The sequence below is a fragment of the Diaphorina citri genome, unplaced genomic scaffold (assembly GCF_000475195.1).
Source record: "Diaphorina citri unplaced genomic scaffold, Diaci psyllid genome assembly version 1.1 scaffold408, whole genome shotgun sequence".
In the NCBI taxonomy this organism is placed as follows: domain Eukaryota; kingdom Metazoa; phylum Arthropoda; class Insecta; order Hemiptera; family Psyllidae; genus Diaphorina; species Diaphorina citri.
In genome coordinates, this window is record NW_007377843.1 from 177,487 (window position 1) to 196,148 (window position 18,662).

At 40.0% G+C, this 18,662-nt stretch overlaps 2 protein-coding genes across 3 annotated transcripts in view; one reads left to right on the forward strand and one right to left on the reverse strand.

Annotated features, from left to right (window-relative positions):
- The window catches only part of LOC103508546, a 21,962-nt gene continuing 3,300 nt past the window's right edge, over positions 1-18,662 (forward strand). The window contains exons 1-5 of the mRNA XM_008473103.3: positions 1-303; positions 1,235-1,425; positions 2,910-2,954; positions 13,062-13,168; positions 13,448-13,676. Coding sequence (XP_008471325.2) covers positions 267-303; positions 1,235-1,425; positions 2,910-2,954; positions 13,062-13,168; positions 13,448-13,676 — 609 coding nt within the window. The 5' untranslated portion in view covers positions 1-266. The remainder of the gene's footprint in view (positions 304-1,234; positions 1,426-2,909; positions 2,955-13,061; positions 13,169-13,447; positions 13,677-18,662) is intronic.
- LOC103508538 overlaps positions 8,275-18,662 on the reverse strand; it is a 23,699-nt gene continuing 13,311 nt past the window's right edge. For both annotated transcript variants that reach the window (XM_017443809.2, XM_026823122.1), the window contains exons 2-5: positions 11,527-11,625; positions 10,071-11,178; positions 9,189-9,258; positions 8,275-8,964 (exon numbers count right to left, since the gene is read on the reverse strand). In XM_017443809.2, coding sequence (XP_017299298.2) covers positions 8,581-8,964; positions 9,189-9,258; positions 10,071-11,178; positions 11,527-11,593 — 1,629 coding nt within the window. In that variant the 5' untranslated portion in view covers positions 11,594-11,625 and the 3' untranslated portion in view covers positions 8,275-8,580. The remainder of the gene's footprint in view (positions 8,965-9,188; positions 9,259-10,070; positions 11,179-11,526; positions 11,626-18,662) is intronic.

The window sequence follows — 18,662 nt, forward strand, 5'->3', positions numbered from 1 at the left end:
AGAAAAAAAAGGGGCGTCAAGAAATTCAAACTCGAATACCTTCATTCGACATAGTACAGTTGATCGATTCCCATGTAACTACACTAAGGTCTTATCGTCCCGAAATCGAAGAAGGAAGGAAGATAGGATAGAGGAAAGTCAGCCTTCCGAGAAAGAACCTGGACTATTTAAAATAAAATCCAACCCGGGCGCTATATTCTATTTTTAAGGTTTTTTTACATTGCCAGTGTGCTTTTTAAAGTTTAGTGAACATTATTTGCAGAAAAATGAACATGATCATTGTTGGAATAATTGGATTAACTTGTGAGTATGATTTTATTTACTTCCTTTCGCTCTTTAACGACAACACAGTTACTGTGGGCAAGAAATTGTTACACCACAGTTTTTCTTCTTCTCCTTATCCTCCTTCGTTTTCTTCTTCTTCTTCTTCTTCTTCTTCTTCTTCTTCTTCTTCTTCTTCCTCCTCCTCTTCTCTGTCTTTAGGTGTAGGGGCGAACAGCCCCAAAAGTTGGGTTAAGCTTATATGAATCTTCTTCCTCCTCTCCTCTTTCTTCTTCCAGACCTACTGTGCTAAAATTTGGGTTAAGCTTATACGAATCTTCTCCGACCTTCCTCCTCTCCTTCTTCTTTAGATCTTCTTCTTCTTCTTTTTCTTCGCCTTTTCCCGTGTACAGACGGGGTCGGCGTTTTTCGTCAGCCTCTCAATCAGTCCTAACTTCTTTAGACGTCTTTTTCTTCTTCTTTAGATGTAGGGACAAAAGGCCCTAAACGACGACTTCTTCCTCCTATTGAGTCCTCTCCGTCTTCTTCCAGATCTGCTGTCGACTCTGGTCGCTCAAGAGGCCACGCCGGCCGTCGGCCGCGCCTGCGGCGGTAACTCCAGCACCCACGTCACTCCTCCTCTTCTCTGTCTTTAGGTGTAGGGGCAAACAGCCCCAAATATAAAGCTTATACGAATCTTCTTCCTCCTCTCCTCTTTCTTCTTCCCTACTGTGCTAAAATTTGGGTTACGCTTATATACGAATCTTCTCCGACCTTCCTCCTCTCCTTCTTCTTTAGATCTTCTTCTTTTTCTTCGCCTTTTCCCGTGTACAGACGGGGTCGGCGTTTTTCGTCAGCCTCTCAATCAGCCCTAACTTCTTTAGATGTCTTTTTCTTCTTCTTTAGATGTAGGGACAAAAGGCCCTAAACGACGACTTCTTCCTCCTATTGAGTCATCTCCGTCTTCTTCCAGATCTGCTGTCAACTCTGGTCGCCCAAGAGGCCACGCCGGCCGTCGGCCACGCCTGCGGTGGTAACTCCAGCACCCACGTCAACAAGGACAAGCAATTCCTCCAGTGTCTCCTCAAGTCGTACGACTGGAAGTCCAAGTTGTCCAGTCGTACGGAGGTGACCATTGCGTTTCATGTGCAGGACGTGGTCTATGTAAGTTTTGGCCTTGGTGGTGTAGTAAGGAATTTCAATTGTGTTAACCATAACCCCGCTGATTACACTATGCTAAATACGACACAAACCATGCTGAATTGATCACAATTTTTGCTAAAGTTTTAGACAAGGAGGATTCAGCTCTAGGTTCACTGGGCTTGTAAATGAAATGTTAGATGAAATAAAACAATCGGCCTTGGTGGTGTAGTAAGGAATTTCAATTGTGTTAACCATAACCCCGCTGATTATACTATGCTAAATACGACACAAACCATGCTGAATTGACCACAATTTTTGCTAAAGTTTTAGACAAGGAGGATTCAGCTCTAGGTTCACTGGGCTTGTAAATGAAATGTTAGATGAAATAAAACAATAATAAATTTTATAACTTGCCTTGGACTCGAACCACCATCCTCCAGATCCAGAGTCCACTGTGCTAACCACTACACCACTGAGGTTGGTCGGTGGCGTAGAAGTTAGCGCGGTGGACTCTGAAACTCTGAATAGTTTGAATCTGGAGGATCATTCGAGTCCATGTCAAGTCAAGATCTGGATGGGTGACCCATCTGGGCAATCGCGTGTTGCTGACTTTTCCCGACCTCACTCAAGTTGGGTGAGGTTGATGTGAGGAGACGAGTTGTCGCTCTATGGAGGGTAAAAACCCCGTCTCTAAAGACCTTAGAGGTTAAATACTGACGCTAATCCTCTGTCCTCTGCTGCCAGATTTTTATTGATCTAGCGTTTCTTGAGGTACGGCACCTGTTGTTCATTTATCCGCATTAACGTCATTTTGCTGACTTTTCCCGACCTCACTCGGGTTGGGTGAGGTTGATGTGAGGAGACGAGTTGTCGCTCTATGGAGGGTAAATACCCCGTCTCTAAAGACCTTAGAGGTTAAATAGTGACGTTAATCCTCTGTCCTCTGCTGCCAGATTTTTATTGATCTAGCGTTTCTTGAGGCACGGCACCTTCCTACTACTGTTAAACCTTAGCTAACACTATGGTTAAATTCAAACTAAAACAACTACCTATGGAGAAATATTCATTCAATATTAAGAATCTTCAAGAAATAAAATTAAAAAGACAGTTCAGATTCGACTTTCAACAAAGAAAATATTTGGGGAGCTTTCGATAATACTCAGATTCTCATCATCAGACCAATGGTTAAACCTTAATAACACTATACGGTTAAACCTTAGATATGAGCCAGCCTAGTAAACACTAGGTTGCGGGTTCGATTTCCACCCGAGGCGGACTTTATCCTAAACAGATATGGTTTGTCTATCCATTAGTTTTATAAAGTTAGGAAAACAGCCTCTGACTTGTGAACACTAGGATGCGAGTTTGATTCCCGCCCTTGGCGAAATTCATCCTAAACAGACAAAGTTTATTCTCGGAATCATTAACGTCTTTCAAACAAACCTCTTTGAAACAAAAGTTAGATGTTGCTGAGGAGGTTATTTTTCCGTTTTCTTAACTTTCAGATTCAAATGTATGGGATATTGTACATGTCTGGAGACTTTGCAATGGTGAGTAAAGGTGTGAGATTTCACATGTTAGGGTGAGTGGCCACATTTGGGCTGTTCATCATAAAGTTAATTGTAATTGAGATTGAACGGGTGAGTGGTGAGTGGCCACATTTGGGCTGTTGGTCGTAAAATTCATTCGGATTGGGATTGTAGGGTGAGTGGCCGTATTTGGGCTGTTCTAAAAATTCATTTTTTTTTTTAGTAGTAGTGACGGCAATACGGCTGGGGCTACAACTCGTAACTCGTGTGGACAGTGGCGACATTACCAGTGTAAAAATATTATCGAAATGTGGAAATTGATTGCAAAGGAGGCACTTACCTAATAATGCTGTGATGCTTTTTCTGGCGAAAATGTTGAGCACATTGCATAGTCAAAGTTATTCACGGCGTTCATAACGTTGAACAAAACCAAGACTGTTTTTTTCTTCTTTTTCTCCAGGAAACTCCAGAGAACACGGAAAATCTGGAGGCCACCTTCCACACCTGGAGTGAACTGCTACGAGTTGGATTTTTTTGGCGTAAATGTTGAGCACATTACATAGTCAAAGTTATTCACGGCGTTCATAACGTTGAACAAAACCAAGACTTTGGTTTTTTTTCTTCTTTTTCTCCAGGAAACTCCAGAGAACACGGAAAATCTGGAGGCCACCTTCCACACCTGGAGTGAACTGCTACGAGTTGTAGACATGGGACTCTTCCTTGTAATCCTGCCTGTGGAGATGTACTTCTACCTACCTACTACTGTTAAACCTTAGCTAACACTATGGTTAAATTCAAACTAAAACAACTATGGAGAAATATTTATTCAATTAAGAATCTTCAAGAAATAAAATTAAAAAGACAGCTCAGATTTGACTTTCAAGAAAGAAAATATTTGGGGAGCTTTCGATAATACTCAGATTGGAGAAATATTTATTCAATTACCTATGAATCTTCAAGAAATAAAATTAAAAAGACAGCTCAGATTTGACTTTCAAGAAAGAAAATATTTGGGGAGCTTTCGATAATACTCAGATTCTCATCATCAGACCAATGGTTAAATCTTAATAACACTACGGTTAAACTTTAGATATGAGCCAGCCTAGTAAACACTAGGTTGCGGGTTTGATTTCCACCCGAGGCGGACTTTATCCTAAACAGATATCGTTTGTCTATCCATTAGTTTTATAAAGTTCGGAAAATAGCCTCTGACTTGTGAACACTAGGATGCGAGTTTGATTCCCGCCCTTGGCGAAATTCATCTTAAACAGACAAATTTTATTCTCGGAATGACCTTGACCGTGTTTCTCCTTTGCACTCTCTTTCTTCAATCTTTAAGCAAATTCTTTAATACTAAGGGGTTTTAGAGATTTTTTTTTTTCAAGAAAAAATGCTACTTAAATTCCATTTAAGTCGGATTTGTCCAATGTACTCGTACATGGAACGACAACATAATACTATGTAACTACAAAAACAAACAAATATCAATAATAATATCCTTAGGAGCATTAATGATCTTTTATATTCAGGAAATACTTAAATGTGTACGACTGTACGTACTTACTTTATCTGTCCATTAAGATGACAGAGTTTAATATGCCAAGATGCCAGTTTATTACTCTACCATGTCAGCTATGCCAAGTCTGCCAGCTTCGGGTATAGGCCAAGTGCCGCCAATACCGGTGATTGCACGTTGAATGCACCAGTACTTCAGGGATCACTGGAGCCGAGCAAAGTTTACAAGACAGACGCTTTACTCTACAGGCTAACACTAGGCTGGCAACATCTATAAAACGATCAGGGTAGTGTGCGCCGTTCTTGTATGAATGTGAAAATAAAGGCCATAATACTAACAAAAACAAACAGAGGACATATTAAAATTCTTCTTCTTCCCCGGCACAAAGATCACAAGAGTCGTCATCAAGAGTCAAGTCCTACAGATTCCAAGACTAATCAAGCACGTAGAAAACACGTACTTGGGCACGTAGCCACGTACTTGGGCACGTAGCCACGTAGTTCTTGAGAGACGTTTATGTCGGGGACGAAGAGACGTGTAGAGTTGAGCGTTGACATCCAGAACAATCGGTGAATACGCCTTAATGACACTATACGGTTGAACTTTAAATATGAGCCAGCCTAGTAAACACTAGGTTGCGGGTTCGATTTCCACCCGAGGCGGACTTTATCCTAAACAGATATTATGGTTTTTCTATCCATTAGTTTTATAAAGTTCGGAAAATAGCCTCTGACTTGTGAAGTGTGAACACTAGGATGCGAGTTTGATTCCCGCCCTTGGCGAAATTCATCTTAAACAGACAAAGTTTATTCTCGGAACGCCTTGACCGTGTTTCTCCTTTGCACTCTCTTTCTTCAATCTTTAAAGCAAATTCTTTAATACTAAGGGGTTTTAGAGATTTTTTAATCAAGAAAAAATGCTCCTTAAATTCCATTTAAATCGGATTTTTCCAATGTACTCGTACATGGAACGACAACATAATACTATGTAACTACAAAAACAAACAAATATCAATAATAATATCCTTAGGAGCATTGTTTGTTCCCGGATAAATGTATGAGTGTGAAAATAAAGGCCATAATACCTACTAACAAAAACAAACAGAGGACATATTAAAATTCTTCCTCTCCCCCGGCACAAAGATCACAAGTACTCGTACATGGAACGACAACATAATACTATGTACCTACAAAAACAAACAAATATCAATAATAATATCCTTAGGAGCATTGTTTGTTCCCGGAAGAATGGGTAGTGTGCGCCATTCTTGTATGAATGTGAAAATAAAGGCCATAATACCTACTAACAAAAACAAACAGAGGACATATTAAAATTCTTCCTCTCCCCCGGCACAAAGATCACAAGAGTCGTCGTCAAGAGTCAAGTCCTACAGATTCCAAGACTAATCAAGCACATAGAAAACACGTACTTGGGCACGTAGAAAACACGTACTTGGGCACGTAGCCACGTAGTTCTTGAGAGACGTTTATGTCGGGGACGAAGAGACGTGTAGAGTTGAGCGTCATCCAGAACAATCGGTGAATACGGTGAAACGCACCGGTTCGACCGGTTCCCCATGGATCACGGAAGTTCAGCTCAGGGGGTGTGTCCAAACATAGTCAACCAGGTGAATGTATGTTGTTGAGACAGATCGTATTCAAATATGTGACTTTACTCCTGCCTCGGTGGTGTAGTGGTCAAGGCGCTCGCCTGGTAAACAGGAGGGCGTGGGTTCAATCCCAGCCGAGGTATGGAATTTGGTGAATACGGTGAAACGCACCGGTTCGACCGGTTCCCCATGGATCACGGAAGTTCAGCTCAGGGTTAAGGTGTTTGGACTTTAAACGGAGGATACCAGTAATTTCCCTTACTAAACAAATTAGCTAAGGGTGAGTGCAAAGGACATCATTTGCTCAAAAAGCTGTAGCCAAAAAATGTCAGTCCAAAGCAATCACCCCAGGGCAGATTGAGAGGCTGACGACAAACGCCGACCCCGTCTGAACACGGGAAAAGGCAAGGAGCGTTCAAAGGAATGAGTACAACAAGAGGAAGAAGGTAAAGAACTAAAAAAAGGTAAAAAGGAGGAAATGATAAATTCACTTCTAAAAACTCGCGGGACATTATTACTGCCTTGTATAATTTAACGGCACATTAAGTTTTCAAAAGTTCATTAATTCCCAGTGTTTCGAGGTTTCGAGTGTTTCGACATAAACAGGAAACAACAAATAATAACAAAGGGAAAATATAATAAGAAAATGTCAAAAAGAAATCTCAACTTCTTATCTTCAAAAGCGCATAAAGTACCTCTCTTGTTATATTGAACTGAAAGCCGAAACCTCTACCGTTACGCCATTTCCACAAGTGGATATTTCCTTTGCCATTTAGTACGTACCTAGGTAGGCAAGAGACGCAATACACGGTAATTTCACCATCAAAGCTAAGAGAGTTGCCAGCCTAGTTAGCTTAGTTGGTCGTGCATCTGCCTTGTAAGCGCTAGGCCGCGGGTTCGATTCCCGCCCGGGGCGGATTTTATCCTGATGGGATAATGTTCGTTCTCGGAAGCCCTGCAAGCGCTGGGTCGCGGCTTCTATTCCCTCCCTGGGAGAACTTTATCCTAAACAGGTTAAGTTTCGTTCTAGGAACGACTGTCTTTTTCCCATCCTGTCCTCCTTCTCTCTTCAATTTCGGGACGTTAAGATCTCAGATGAAAATCAGACAACCTGCCTCGGTGGTGTAGTGGTCAAGGCGCTCGCCTGGTAAACAGGAGGGCGTGGGTTCAATCCCAGCCGCGGTATGGAATTTTATCCTCAATATAATTTGAGAATTTGACCACAATAATAGTACATAGTAGCTTACTGCTGGAGTAAAGGCACTTTTCAGTCCTATGCGAGCAGTATAAATAAGCACTATTATTATTTAGGTGACGGGAGATACGAGTTATGGTGGAATTGACAGATAGACAAACTAAGAGAAAATTTGTTGAAAATTCAAACTCACTTCGTTCGATAATCCCCCCCCCCATCACCCTCTTCCAGAATACCTCCCCCCCCTTCCTTTCTAACGTTCTCCCCCTCTCCTACTTTTCCTGCAAATAGGTAACGGGAGATACGAGTTATGGTGGAATTAACAGATAATAGACAAACTAAGAGAAAATTTGTTGAAAATTCAAACTCACTTCGTTCGATAATCCCCCCCCCATCACCCTCTTCCATAATACCTCCCCCCCTTCCTTTCTAACGTTCTCCCCTCTCCTACTTTTCCTGCAAGTGTGTCACTTAACGACCCTGGGGAGGGGGGTAGAAGGGAGAGAGAAGGGGGGCTTATCGTCTCCTCTATCCCCACTGGACTTACACATCTACCCCCTGACCCTGGGGAGGGGGGTAGAAGGGAGAGAGAAGGGGGGCTTATCGTCTCCTCTATCCCCACTGGACTTACACATCTACCCCCATCATCTCTCCCCTCCCTCTCCTTCTTTCCTCTCTCCCCCTCGCTCTTTCACCCTCCCTTCAATTCCTCCCTCGTTATCCTTCCCCTGAGTTCAGAGTCCCAGAACATCCCACCCCATGGAAGGTCCGCTTTTTCCGATAAAATAATCTTCAATCCAGATAACTACGTTAGAAATACACACTAATAGTCGCCAGTGGCGTAACCACAAAACCCCCTTCCAATTTTTTCGTTAAAAATGGTTATCCGGGTTATGGTTTTTTTTTTTTTTTTTTTTTTTTTTTTTTTTGTCCGGAAACGAACTTGAACATCAGATCTTTCCATCATCATCAATTTCATGAAATCAATTTCCAGAAATTGGCAACGTGGATGGCTTTTTGATTTGCTTGCATGAGATCTTTACTTAACGAGAATTATCAATATTACATTTCACAGAAATATGCAAAGACCAAAGCATCAAAATAATCTCCAAAGCCTTGGTTCATCAGATCAAAGACCAAAGTACTGGGGATCATTTTGAACAAAATAATCAATATCTTCTTATATTTTCATACTTTATAAGGTAATGTTTCTAAAGAAGTTAATATGCTGAGTTGTTTTAGTTGAATCTTGGCAGCAGTGCATTTTCAGTAACCTTTTTGTTTCTCTCTAATATGTATGTGGTTAATTTCCTCCCATGATCATTGGTTACTTTCCTCCCGGAGTTTTGCCCCGACAAGCACCAGTATACTGATCACACCCATCTGCACACTGTCCACATTTCTCCTTGCAGTCTGCACCATAGTAACCTTCTGGACAATGTTCCAAGCATTGCTCTCCTTGATAACCGGTAGCACAGGAACATCCGTAGTACGATGTACACAGAACCATACCTTTGCATTCATTTGAAGATGTGGAGCACATCTTGGAACAATTGTGTCCGAAATGATTCCTGTCACATGGAATTTCACACTGCTTACCAGCAAACCCAGGAGGACAGCTACAAGTGATGTCAACAGGTAATCCTCCATTTGAACAAATGGAATTCGTCTTTTCATTACCAGTATGAACACACTTTTCACACTTTTGTATGTTGTAGATTTCATCGAGCTAATACCTTTGCATTCATTTGAAGATGTGGAGCACATCTTGGAACAATTGTGTCCGAAATGATTCCTGTCACATGGAATTTCACACTGCTTGCCAGCAAACCCAGGAGGACAGCTACAAGTGATGTCAACAGGTAACCCTCCATTTGAACAAATGGAATTCGTCTTTTCATTACCAGTATGAACACACTTTTCACACTTTTGTATGTTGTAGATTTCATCGAGCTTGGATTTCTCACATGACTTTGCATTCTTTATCTTATACAGGTCCAGATACTTCTCTTCCCATATGTTATTGATGAAGATATTGGATTCGTTTTCGAAATGAACTTTTATTCGTTTCTGGTTTGTCCAGGCTTCAGGAACTATAACATCATATTTAGCCAGAACCAGTGCTATATCCATTCTGAGAAGAAAAAGAAGAAGAAGAAAAAAATGTAGGTATTGTTGCGGCCAGGATTCTTGTACTATATAGATATAGAACGAGTTCTTCTTCTTCTTCTTCTTCTTCTTCTTCTTCTTCTTCTTCTTCTTCTTCTTCTTCTTCTTCTTCTTCTTCTTCTTCTTGAGGTGCCGTCTCCGTTCCGGAGGTTGGCAAACATCATGGTTATTCTACACGTTATCCATAACGTATAGAAGTATTAGACTTTCTTTCTTTCTTTCTTCCTTCCCTCCTTCCATTCTTTCTTTCTTTCTTTTACGAGAAGAAATGTCTTTTGACGTCCTCAAGACCCGTGGACAATTAGAAGGTTGTTATGTTGTTACAATTAATTACAGAAGAGAGGCAAATGCTGAGCGCAACCATTAAGAACATTAAGGAATTAATGAAGACGAATTAGAATATTAACATTAAGGAGACGAAAACATTATGATGAAGAAAGAGAAAGATATGGAAAATAGGTAGAAAATAGACATCTAGGATAGGACGAAAGAAAAAAAGAACATAAAGAAAAGAGGACTTTCTTGGAACAAAGAAAAGAAGAACACAGGAAAGAACACAAAAATAGGAACAAAAACACAACAAAAAAATAAGAAACAGCTTAGTCTGGCGGTTGGACTTTTTTTTTTTTTTTTTTTTTTTTAAGATACTTCTCTTCCCATATGTTATTGATGAAGATATTGGAGTCGTTTTCAAAATGAACTTTTATTCGTTTCTGGTTTGTCCAGGCTTCAGGAACTATAACATCATATTTAGCCAGAACCAGTGCTATATCCATTCTGATGATTTTAACAATGGATTCTCTATAATCAAGATTCAATATGTTTTTTGTTTTGTCCTCCTCTACAGCCACTCTAACTCTATTATGACCTTTTCTCAAATACAAGATAACGAGTGACGTGTTGGTTCTCAAATCAATCCAGGGTGAGACGATTGTGGAGGGAGGGTATGCTTGTATAATTTTATATTCAACATGAAACTCGGTTTGATTGTCATAATCTTTATCTATCCTTCCAAATTGATGGTAAATGCTTTTCAAGTCACCTTCAGGTTTCAAATTGTTCATTTGAATTTTATCAGACACATGATCATATACGAATAAGTACCAACCAAACCTTCCACCAGTTACACTCGTTAACATAACGTCAAAGTTTTCATTCTGATCAGCAGTATAACCCGGACCAGAGTGACATTTGTCGACATTTCCATGCCGATATTTGTGGCAAACCTTGATTTCTGAACTCCCTAGTGTTACTTCGATATATTGTGTGGACTGAAAATTAAGTCGAAGTTCTATACTGGATCCAACTTTGCCTTTTATTTGAATGAATTCACTGTTGATAGTATCCTGTATGAAGTCATCACGTTCAAAAAGGAGCGTGTCTTTGTCAGTAACCTTTACTGTCTTTTCTTTTAATACTTTGATATTTTTATCTATTATCGAATAGCCAAACGAAAAATCATAACTCCATAATAATTGTGAAAAATCAGAAACGATGTTTGCATAGGCTGGTATATGTATAGGTACAGTTGAGCCATTGTTCATCAGCTGTTGCCATATTATAGCTTTGTTTTTGTTTCCATCGTAGAGGGGTGGTATTGTGGACTCTGGCAATGGCGTATCAGCGGTGATGTTGAACAAGGGAAGACCCTGGTCGTTTTCCTGAAGTGAAGCCGCAGTGCACGTTTTGAGATATTTCACACTCTCCCCATCACCGAGCGTGTTAAACTTGTACACCGTGGTTATGTCCCCCACACCTGCAACAATGTTAATTAACATCAATAATCAAATAATCACCCATTATTATCTGATACACCCTTCCTGGGGACAAATTATTAAATACATTAAGGAGCCCCAACAAGTCAAGAATGTTTGACGGCGTTTTAGATACAAATATCAAATGAGCGACCAGTAACCAAGAATAAACAATTACTTGATAAAATTAATAATATAGAGGCTCTTGGTAATGATATGGATGAGTTTAACTTCGGAAAAACACCTAAATACCTTTGTAATCTTTGTATATCCTGTTATTAATCAAATAATGCTAGCGTGTAAACAAGTTTAGTAAACAAACAAAATAATCAACAAGATAATGTACTTACCTAACTCGACGCCCTCACTTGACGAGATCAAAATCAGGCCAAATAAAGCCCACGGTAAATGTTTCATTTTGAAAACGAAAAGTGAAAAAAAACATGCATCTATTAATTTGTTCAAAGGATTTTCAAAAAATCAGTTACTTTCTTTTATGTTTATTTTATTTTTTTTATTATTATCTATTATTTTTTAAAATATATTTTTACAAAGATTTAGACCTACATAATATCTACCTTATAGGAATATAGGGACTTTTCAGTCCTATTTGGGCAATATAAACAAAGTACCTATCTACCTATATTTTATTTCCCTATTTTAATATTCTATCCTTTCTAGCTAAGTATTTTTTACTGTTTTTCTGTCCTACGCGTTTTCGTCCTAATACACATTATACGATGTCTTCGCGTTAATTCTCTATAATTTTACTTGTGTCTACACTTGTGTGTGGATGTGGATACTTTGCTCACGATTTTTTGGCACACAGCTCCTTGAGTTTAGCTTTCTTTTCAATTTGAGCTGCGGTCAGTGTGGCATTATCCAAATCATTAGGAGTGATGAACGTATAGTTATATGCCTTCACATTTTGGTTTTTGTCAGCAGTAACAAATAGTTGTTTGTGTGTGGATGGTGGATACTTTGCTCACGATTTTTTGGCACACAGCTCCTTGAGTTTAGCTTTCTTTTCAATTTGAGCTGCGGTCGGTGTAGCATTATCCAAATCATTAGGAGTGATGAACGTATAGTTATATGCCTTCACATTTTGGTTTTTGTCAGCAGTAACAAATAGTTGATATTGAGCTTTAGGTTCCAGATCTGGTAAGGTATAAGAAGTATCAGATGTTGTGATGGTTTGGATTGGAGACTCAATGACATCTTTACTGCAAAACAATCGTCTGACCAGCTTGTACTTGACGTAATATGTTTTGTAAAGAGAATTTTTAAACCAATTAACATTCACTCCAGAGTCAGTTTCCTTTACTGTAACTCACGTGAAGTCATGAAGAGTCAGAAAGATGTAGTCATGTAGTTCAAAGTTTTTCGATAATATTGTAAGTAATTTCGTTCTGGACAGCTACACTACTATCACGTCACGTGACTTAACCACATCTTTCTCAATCCCCATGACTTCACGTCACGTGATGGTAGTGTGTTTCTGCCTTCACTGAGTACTGAGTAGTAAGTATCATACCCTCATTTTTTTTTTTTTTTTTTTTTTTTTTTTTTTTTTAAGAGTGTTTGCAGAGGGAACTGTAACTGCCTAAGGTCTTATAAGTCCCGAAATTGAAGAGAGAAGGAAGACAGGATAGGAGAAAGCCAGTCGTTCCGAGAACGAACATTATCCCATCAGGATAAAATCCGCCCCGGGCGGGAATCGAACCCGCGGCCTAGCGCTTACAAGGCAGACGCACTACCAACTAAGCTAACTAGGCTGGCTCATACCCTCAATACTGTAAGACTTTTCTAGACCGTTTTCAAAAATATGTATCCGGTTTCAGACTCTTTTCCCCTACTACTTCACTTTTTTCACTTCATTTTTCAGGAGTGGCAGGACGACAATTTCACCTGGGGTAAGAATGACTTTGTCCGGCGCACTCTGCTCCTCAGAAACCCAGTGGGTGTATGGAAGCCGGAGATTTATCTCAACAAGTAAGATTTATACATATTTCTAGACATGGTCTTCACTTGACTGGAGTGGATTATGGACTGTCCCCTATCTGATAGACGTTAAAAAACAAGACTAAAGATAAAAGGACAGACGAGTTGATATATTTCGACCATTACTATGGCCATCTTCAGAACAAGTTTCTTTGGTGCTATTATGCGTTATGTTTTGCAGATAGAGCAGAGTATCCTGGAAATATTGAGGCTCTTGGGAGTGTAGTATATTTTACAACATGTTTTTCTCACCGCTCTTTAATTCCCCAGATTGTCGAACTACGGCACGGACCGGCGCATCTCCTACGGACCGCTGGTCAGTGACCGCAGCGGCGGCGCAATGGAAATTTCCGGCTCGGGAAAGGTGCGCTATCATCTGGAGTCGATCCTCATGATCGCCTGTCCGCGAACGGATCTGTCCCGATTTCCGTTTGAAGTGAACGAGTGCTGCCTTGAGCTGTTTTCCCCGCTGAATGTGACGTTCAAATTGAAACCGGAGGTGAGCATAAAACCCGCCCCTCACGAGGAGTTCTATCGCATGCGATGATCGATCAGTCCATCGCATGCGACAGAACTCATCGTGAGTGGCGGGCTTAAGGTTTTGGATGTTGTGGTTATCAACACGGTTAGGCTCGGCTCGATATACAGGGTGAACACGAGAAATGTTACCAAAAGGTACATTCCTGAGGTCATTTCCAATAAAAACATGTGTAACTTTTTTTTTCGTATCTCGCTTAGTTTCCGAGATATCCACCATTTTGTTTTTTCTTTAAAATACACGACCTTCCCTTAATAAACCGGTCAGAACTTTTTTTTGGTTCTGGGCATAATAAGTATTTTTCTTCTGCCCTTACAAGATTAATTATTATTATTATTAAGTTCTGACCGGTTTATTAAGGGAAGGTCGTGTATTTTAAAGAAAAAAACAAAATGACGGATATCTCGGAAACTAAGCCAGATACGAAAAAAAGTTATAGAATGTTTTTTATTGGAAATGACCTCAGGAATTTTCCTGTATAACTATTCAAATTTTCAAATCGATGATCGATTTGATTTTTTTTATCCTGAAGGATAATGTTCGTTCTCGGAACAGCTGGCTTTCTCCTATCTCCTATCCTCCTTCTCTCTTGGAAGTTACAGTATGCAGTTCCTCTATCAAACCTCTTTAAAAAAAAAAAAAAAAAAAAAAAAAAAAAAAAAAAACAAACCCCCCCCTCTGAATAAGGTGAAACGCATCGGTTCCACATGGATCACTGAATCACGGAAGTTCAGCTCAGGGGGTGTGTCCAAACATAGTCAACCAGGTGAATTTATGTTGTTGAGGATCGTATTCGATTGTGATTTTTTTTTTTTTTTTTTTTTTTGAACCAATTTTTTTTTTCACAAAGATTCTCCTCTTTGTGTTTAAACACCTCCCTCATAGGCTTTGCTGAACCAATCTGATTCCGCTTTGGACGTAGACACTTGCTCCACAAAGCGAAATCTCACAATCTCATTGGTTCAGCCATGTTTTGACTCACATAAATCGAATACGATAATAGTATGGAGGGTTTAGTCAACATCGACGGCCGGACGACTCTGTGTGGACAGTGTGGACACACCTTTACGGTCACTGTTCGCCGCATATTTACCATCAGACTAAAGTAGATGTTCAAGCATTTCAATGTTGTCTCTCGTACTGGCATCTCCGCATCTCCTTGTGTCTGTGTGATGGTATTTTCATTAGCTTTGACATTCACACAAACAGTGTATACTCCTCCTTGCCCCAAGATACCCTGCCTGTCCTAAAGTACCCCCACGCTGGCCTACTTTTTTTTTCCTTTTTCTGTCTCTGTCTCGGAATCTTTTCTCTCTCCCTCTCTCTATTCGTTTTTTTTTCACTCTCTTTATCTATCTAGTCTCTCTCTGTCTCGTGCCTTTCAGGGCCCCATAAGGGACTCTTTTTACTGACTTGTAGAGTTTACTGAACCTTGATCGACTTGTTCCTGCTCAAGGAATTTTTCAAGTACATTTTTGGGTGAGTAAACGAGTTTTGGGTGAGTAAACAGAGAATTTGGGACTCCCAATTTCCCTGTGGGACCCCTAAATGCCCAGGGCCCCCGCGCCGTGGGGCTTGCAAGGTGGGATTTCAGAAAATTCTGACGTTCCATTTCAAGAATGAAAGCTTTTACAGCACACACTGTATAATAAATATGAATCATTTTCTCCTTTCAGGTCTCTGTATATTACTGCTTATTCCTCTGTGGCTATCACCCGCAAACGTTCTGCGTCTGATTTTGCCCACGCTGTCTTTTCTATTCACCCTGTATCAACTGCAAACCCTCCACGCCTTCCTGTGGAACACCTTCTTCGCGGAAAAGATACTGATGTGTGAGTACCCCCGGTATAACCGAACGAAATAAGGTCAAAGTTTTTTTTTTTCTTTTCTTTTCTTTTCTTTTTTTTGGTAAGGCGCTTTAACCCTTTCTACCCGGCTTATTTTAGAAAGAATCTTTTAATTTTTCTGATCAGGCATTATGATTTAGGCTATAAAAAAGGCCTCTACAAAGTTTCTGGGACTACTCAACAAATTCGATCAGGAGACAAAACCAGACAAGTTAGCTAAGTGAATTTTGCTGACGTCTTAGATCACAAAAGAAACGTTTGAAAAACACTGAGAACGGAAATTTTTTCGATAGGTCTGGGATGATAGGTACATCCCATTTTAAAAATCATGATTCTGTGGGACGTTTTGTCCTTTTAGGGGGGAAAGGGTTAACTCTAGCTGTGTAGTAGGTCGTTCGCGCCGACTCGACTCAGGTGGATTAGATGTTGTATAACTTAATAGCTTTCAGATAGCTAATGAGGGAGTCAACACTCTCCGGACTGTCGGTCAGTGCCGGAGCGGTAGGTAGGGAGGCGCGGATGTTAGCATGCAGGTGAATGAATGTGGAGGACGGCAAGAGGATCGCCACAGCGGTAACTCGGGGATTTTGCATTGAGTGTGTGATTTGTGAATCTAAAGTTTTAATTTGGTGATTTTGCATTGAGTGTGTGATTTGTGAAGATGTTTTGTTTCGCGATTTAATTTGGCCGATTTTGAATTTTGGCATCAAGTAGTTGGCCACTAAAAAAAAAAAAAAAAAAAAAAAAAAAGGAAAAAAACAGGATGTGGAGGACGGCAAGAGGATCGCCACAGAGGTAACTCGGGGATTTTGCATTGAGTGTGTGATTCGTGAATCTAAAGTTTTAACTTGGTGATTTTGCATTGAGTGTGTGATTTGTGAATCTAAAGTTTTAACTTGGTGATTTTGCATTGAGTGTGTGATTTGTGAAGATGTTTTGTTTCGCGATTAAATTTGGTTGATTTTGAATTTTGGCAATTATTTCCTCACCTCGTCATAATTATGATGGAAGTTCAAGTAGTTGGCCACTAAAAAAAAAAAGTCCGTCAGATGTTGGTAATATTTTGGGGGAAAAATCTTCAAAATAATTGAAGGACATTTTCTATTTCGATCCAACCCCAAATTCAAAATTTCCCCATTTTCCAATAGTGGTTTTTATATTTCTTATGTGCCGATATAGGGTTAAAACTAACCTCTTTTGCTTCATCGCAGTGGAATTCTATCGTAGCATCACCGTGCTCTCCCTCCTGATGTTGGCGCACAATTTTTACTCCTGTTTGTTCTGGCGGCGCAAACTGTTCCTCCCTGCGCCTCTGAACCGCATGTATGCGCAACTCTATGCGCTGGATGTCTGCAAGAAACTGACCCACGTGGAAACCTATCTGGAAATTGAACGGGTGAGTGGCCATATTTGGGCTGTTGGTCGTAAAATTCATTGTGATTGGGATTTTACATGTTAGGGTGAGCGGCCACATTTGGGCTGTTCATCATAAAGTTAATTGTAATTGAGATTGAACGGGTGAGTGTTGAGTGGCCACATTTGGGCTGTTGGTCGTAAAATTCGTAAAGTTTATTCGGATTGGGATTGTAAGGTGAGTGGCCGTGTTTGGGCTGTTCTAAAAATTCAATTTTTTTTTTTTTTTTTTTTTTTTTTAGTGGCCACATTTGGGCTGTTCATCATAAAGTTAATTATTGTAATTGAGATTGAACGGGTGAGTGGTGAGTGGCCACATTTGGGCTGTTGGTCGTGAAATTCGTAAAGTTCGTTCGGATTGGGATTGTAAGGTGAGTGGCCGTGTTTGGGCTGTTCTAAAAATTCATTTTTTTTTTTTTTTTTTTTTTTTTTTTTTTTAAATTTTTCGGGAAAAATTCACTTTTCCCTTTTTCTCCAAGGGAAGGGCATCCCTTATTTTTCTTAGTAGTGACGGCAATACGGCTGGGGCTACAACTCGTAACTCGTGATGCTTTTTTCTGGCGAAAATGTTGAGCACATTGCTTAGTGAAAGTTATTCACGGCGTTCATAACGTTGAACAAAACCAAGACTTTGTTTTTACTTTCTATTTTTTCTTCTTTTTCTCCAGGAAACTCCAGAGAACACGGAAAATCTGGAGGCCACCTTCCACACCTGGAGTGAACTGCTACGAGTTGGAAACCGAAGAGGAAGAAAGACAGGATAGGAGAAAGCCAGCCGTTCCGATACCACTGGACTAACCTACGTTTCGGAACTTTCGGAAGGTAGCTGCCAGACACGCCGAGGCCACCCGTTCAGCATGCACCACGCTCAACGTCGCTTAACCGGACGCTCCCCGTTTCTACGACACTGATTGTTCGGATTAAAATATCGGTCTCTTTGTAGAACTGGAGCCCCGATATATTATTATTCCGGGATAAATTTTAAATGTAATATTATTTTAGGATTCAAAAGGTTTTACAAGGTTTCTAAAAAGGTTTTTAAAGGTTTATGGGTTTCTAAGCTGGAGATAATGAGGGCTGCGTGTGGACAGTTAAGTGCCCACAGATTTCATGCTGACGTCAATCATTGGGGGTTTTCCATTGAGGGACACGGGCAGCGTAGCGAATGCATAAGGCTGAACACTGGATTGTAATCAAGACACTTTTTGCATGTTATGTACATAGGTATTGTTTCTGAACATGGGAACATGCTGAACACTGAACATGGGAAAAGGCGAAGAAGAAGAAAAAGAAGAAGAAGAAAAAAATGTAGGTATTGTTGCGGCCAGGATTCTTGTACTATATAGATATAGAACGAGTTCTTCTTCTTCTTCTTCTTCTTCTTCTTCTTCTTCTTCTTCTTCTTCTTCTTCTTCTTCTTCTTCTTCTTCTTCTTCTTCTTCTTCTTCTTCCTTTCTTTCTTTCTTTCTTCCTTCCCTCCTTCCATTCTTTCTTTCTTTCTTTTACGAGAAGAAATGTCTTTTGACGTCCTCAAGACCCGTGGACAATTAGAAGGTTGTTATGTTGTTACAATTAATTACAGAAGAGAGGCAGATGCTGAGCGCAACCATTAAGAACATTAAGGAATAAATGAAGACGAATTAGAATATTAACATTAAGGAGACGAAAACATTATGATGAAGAAAGA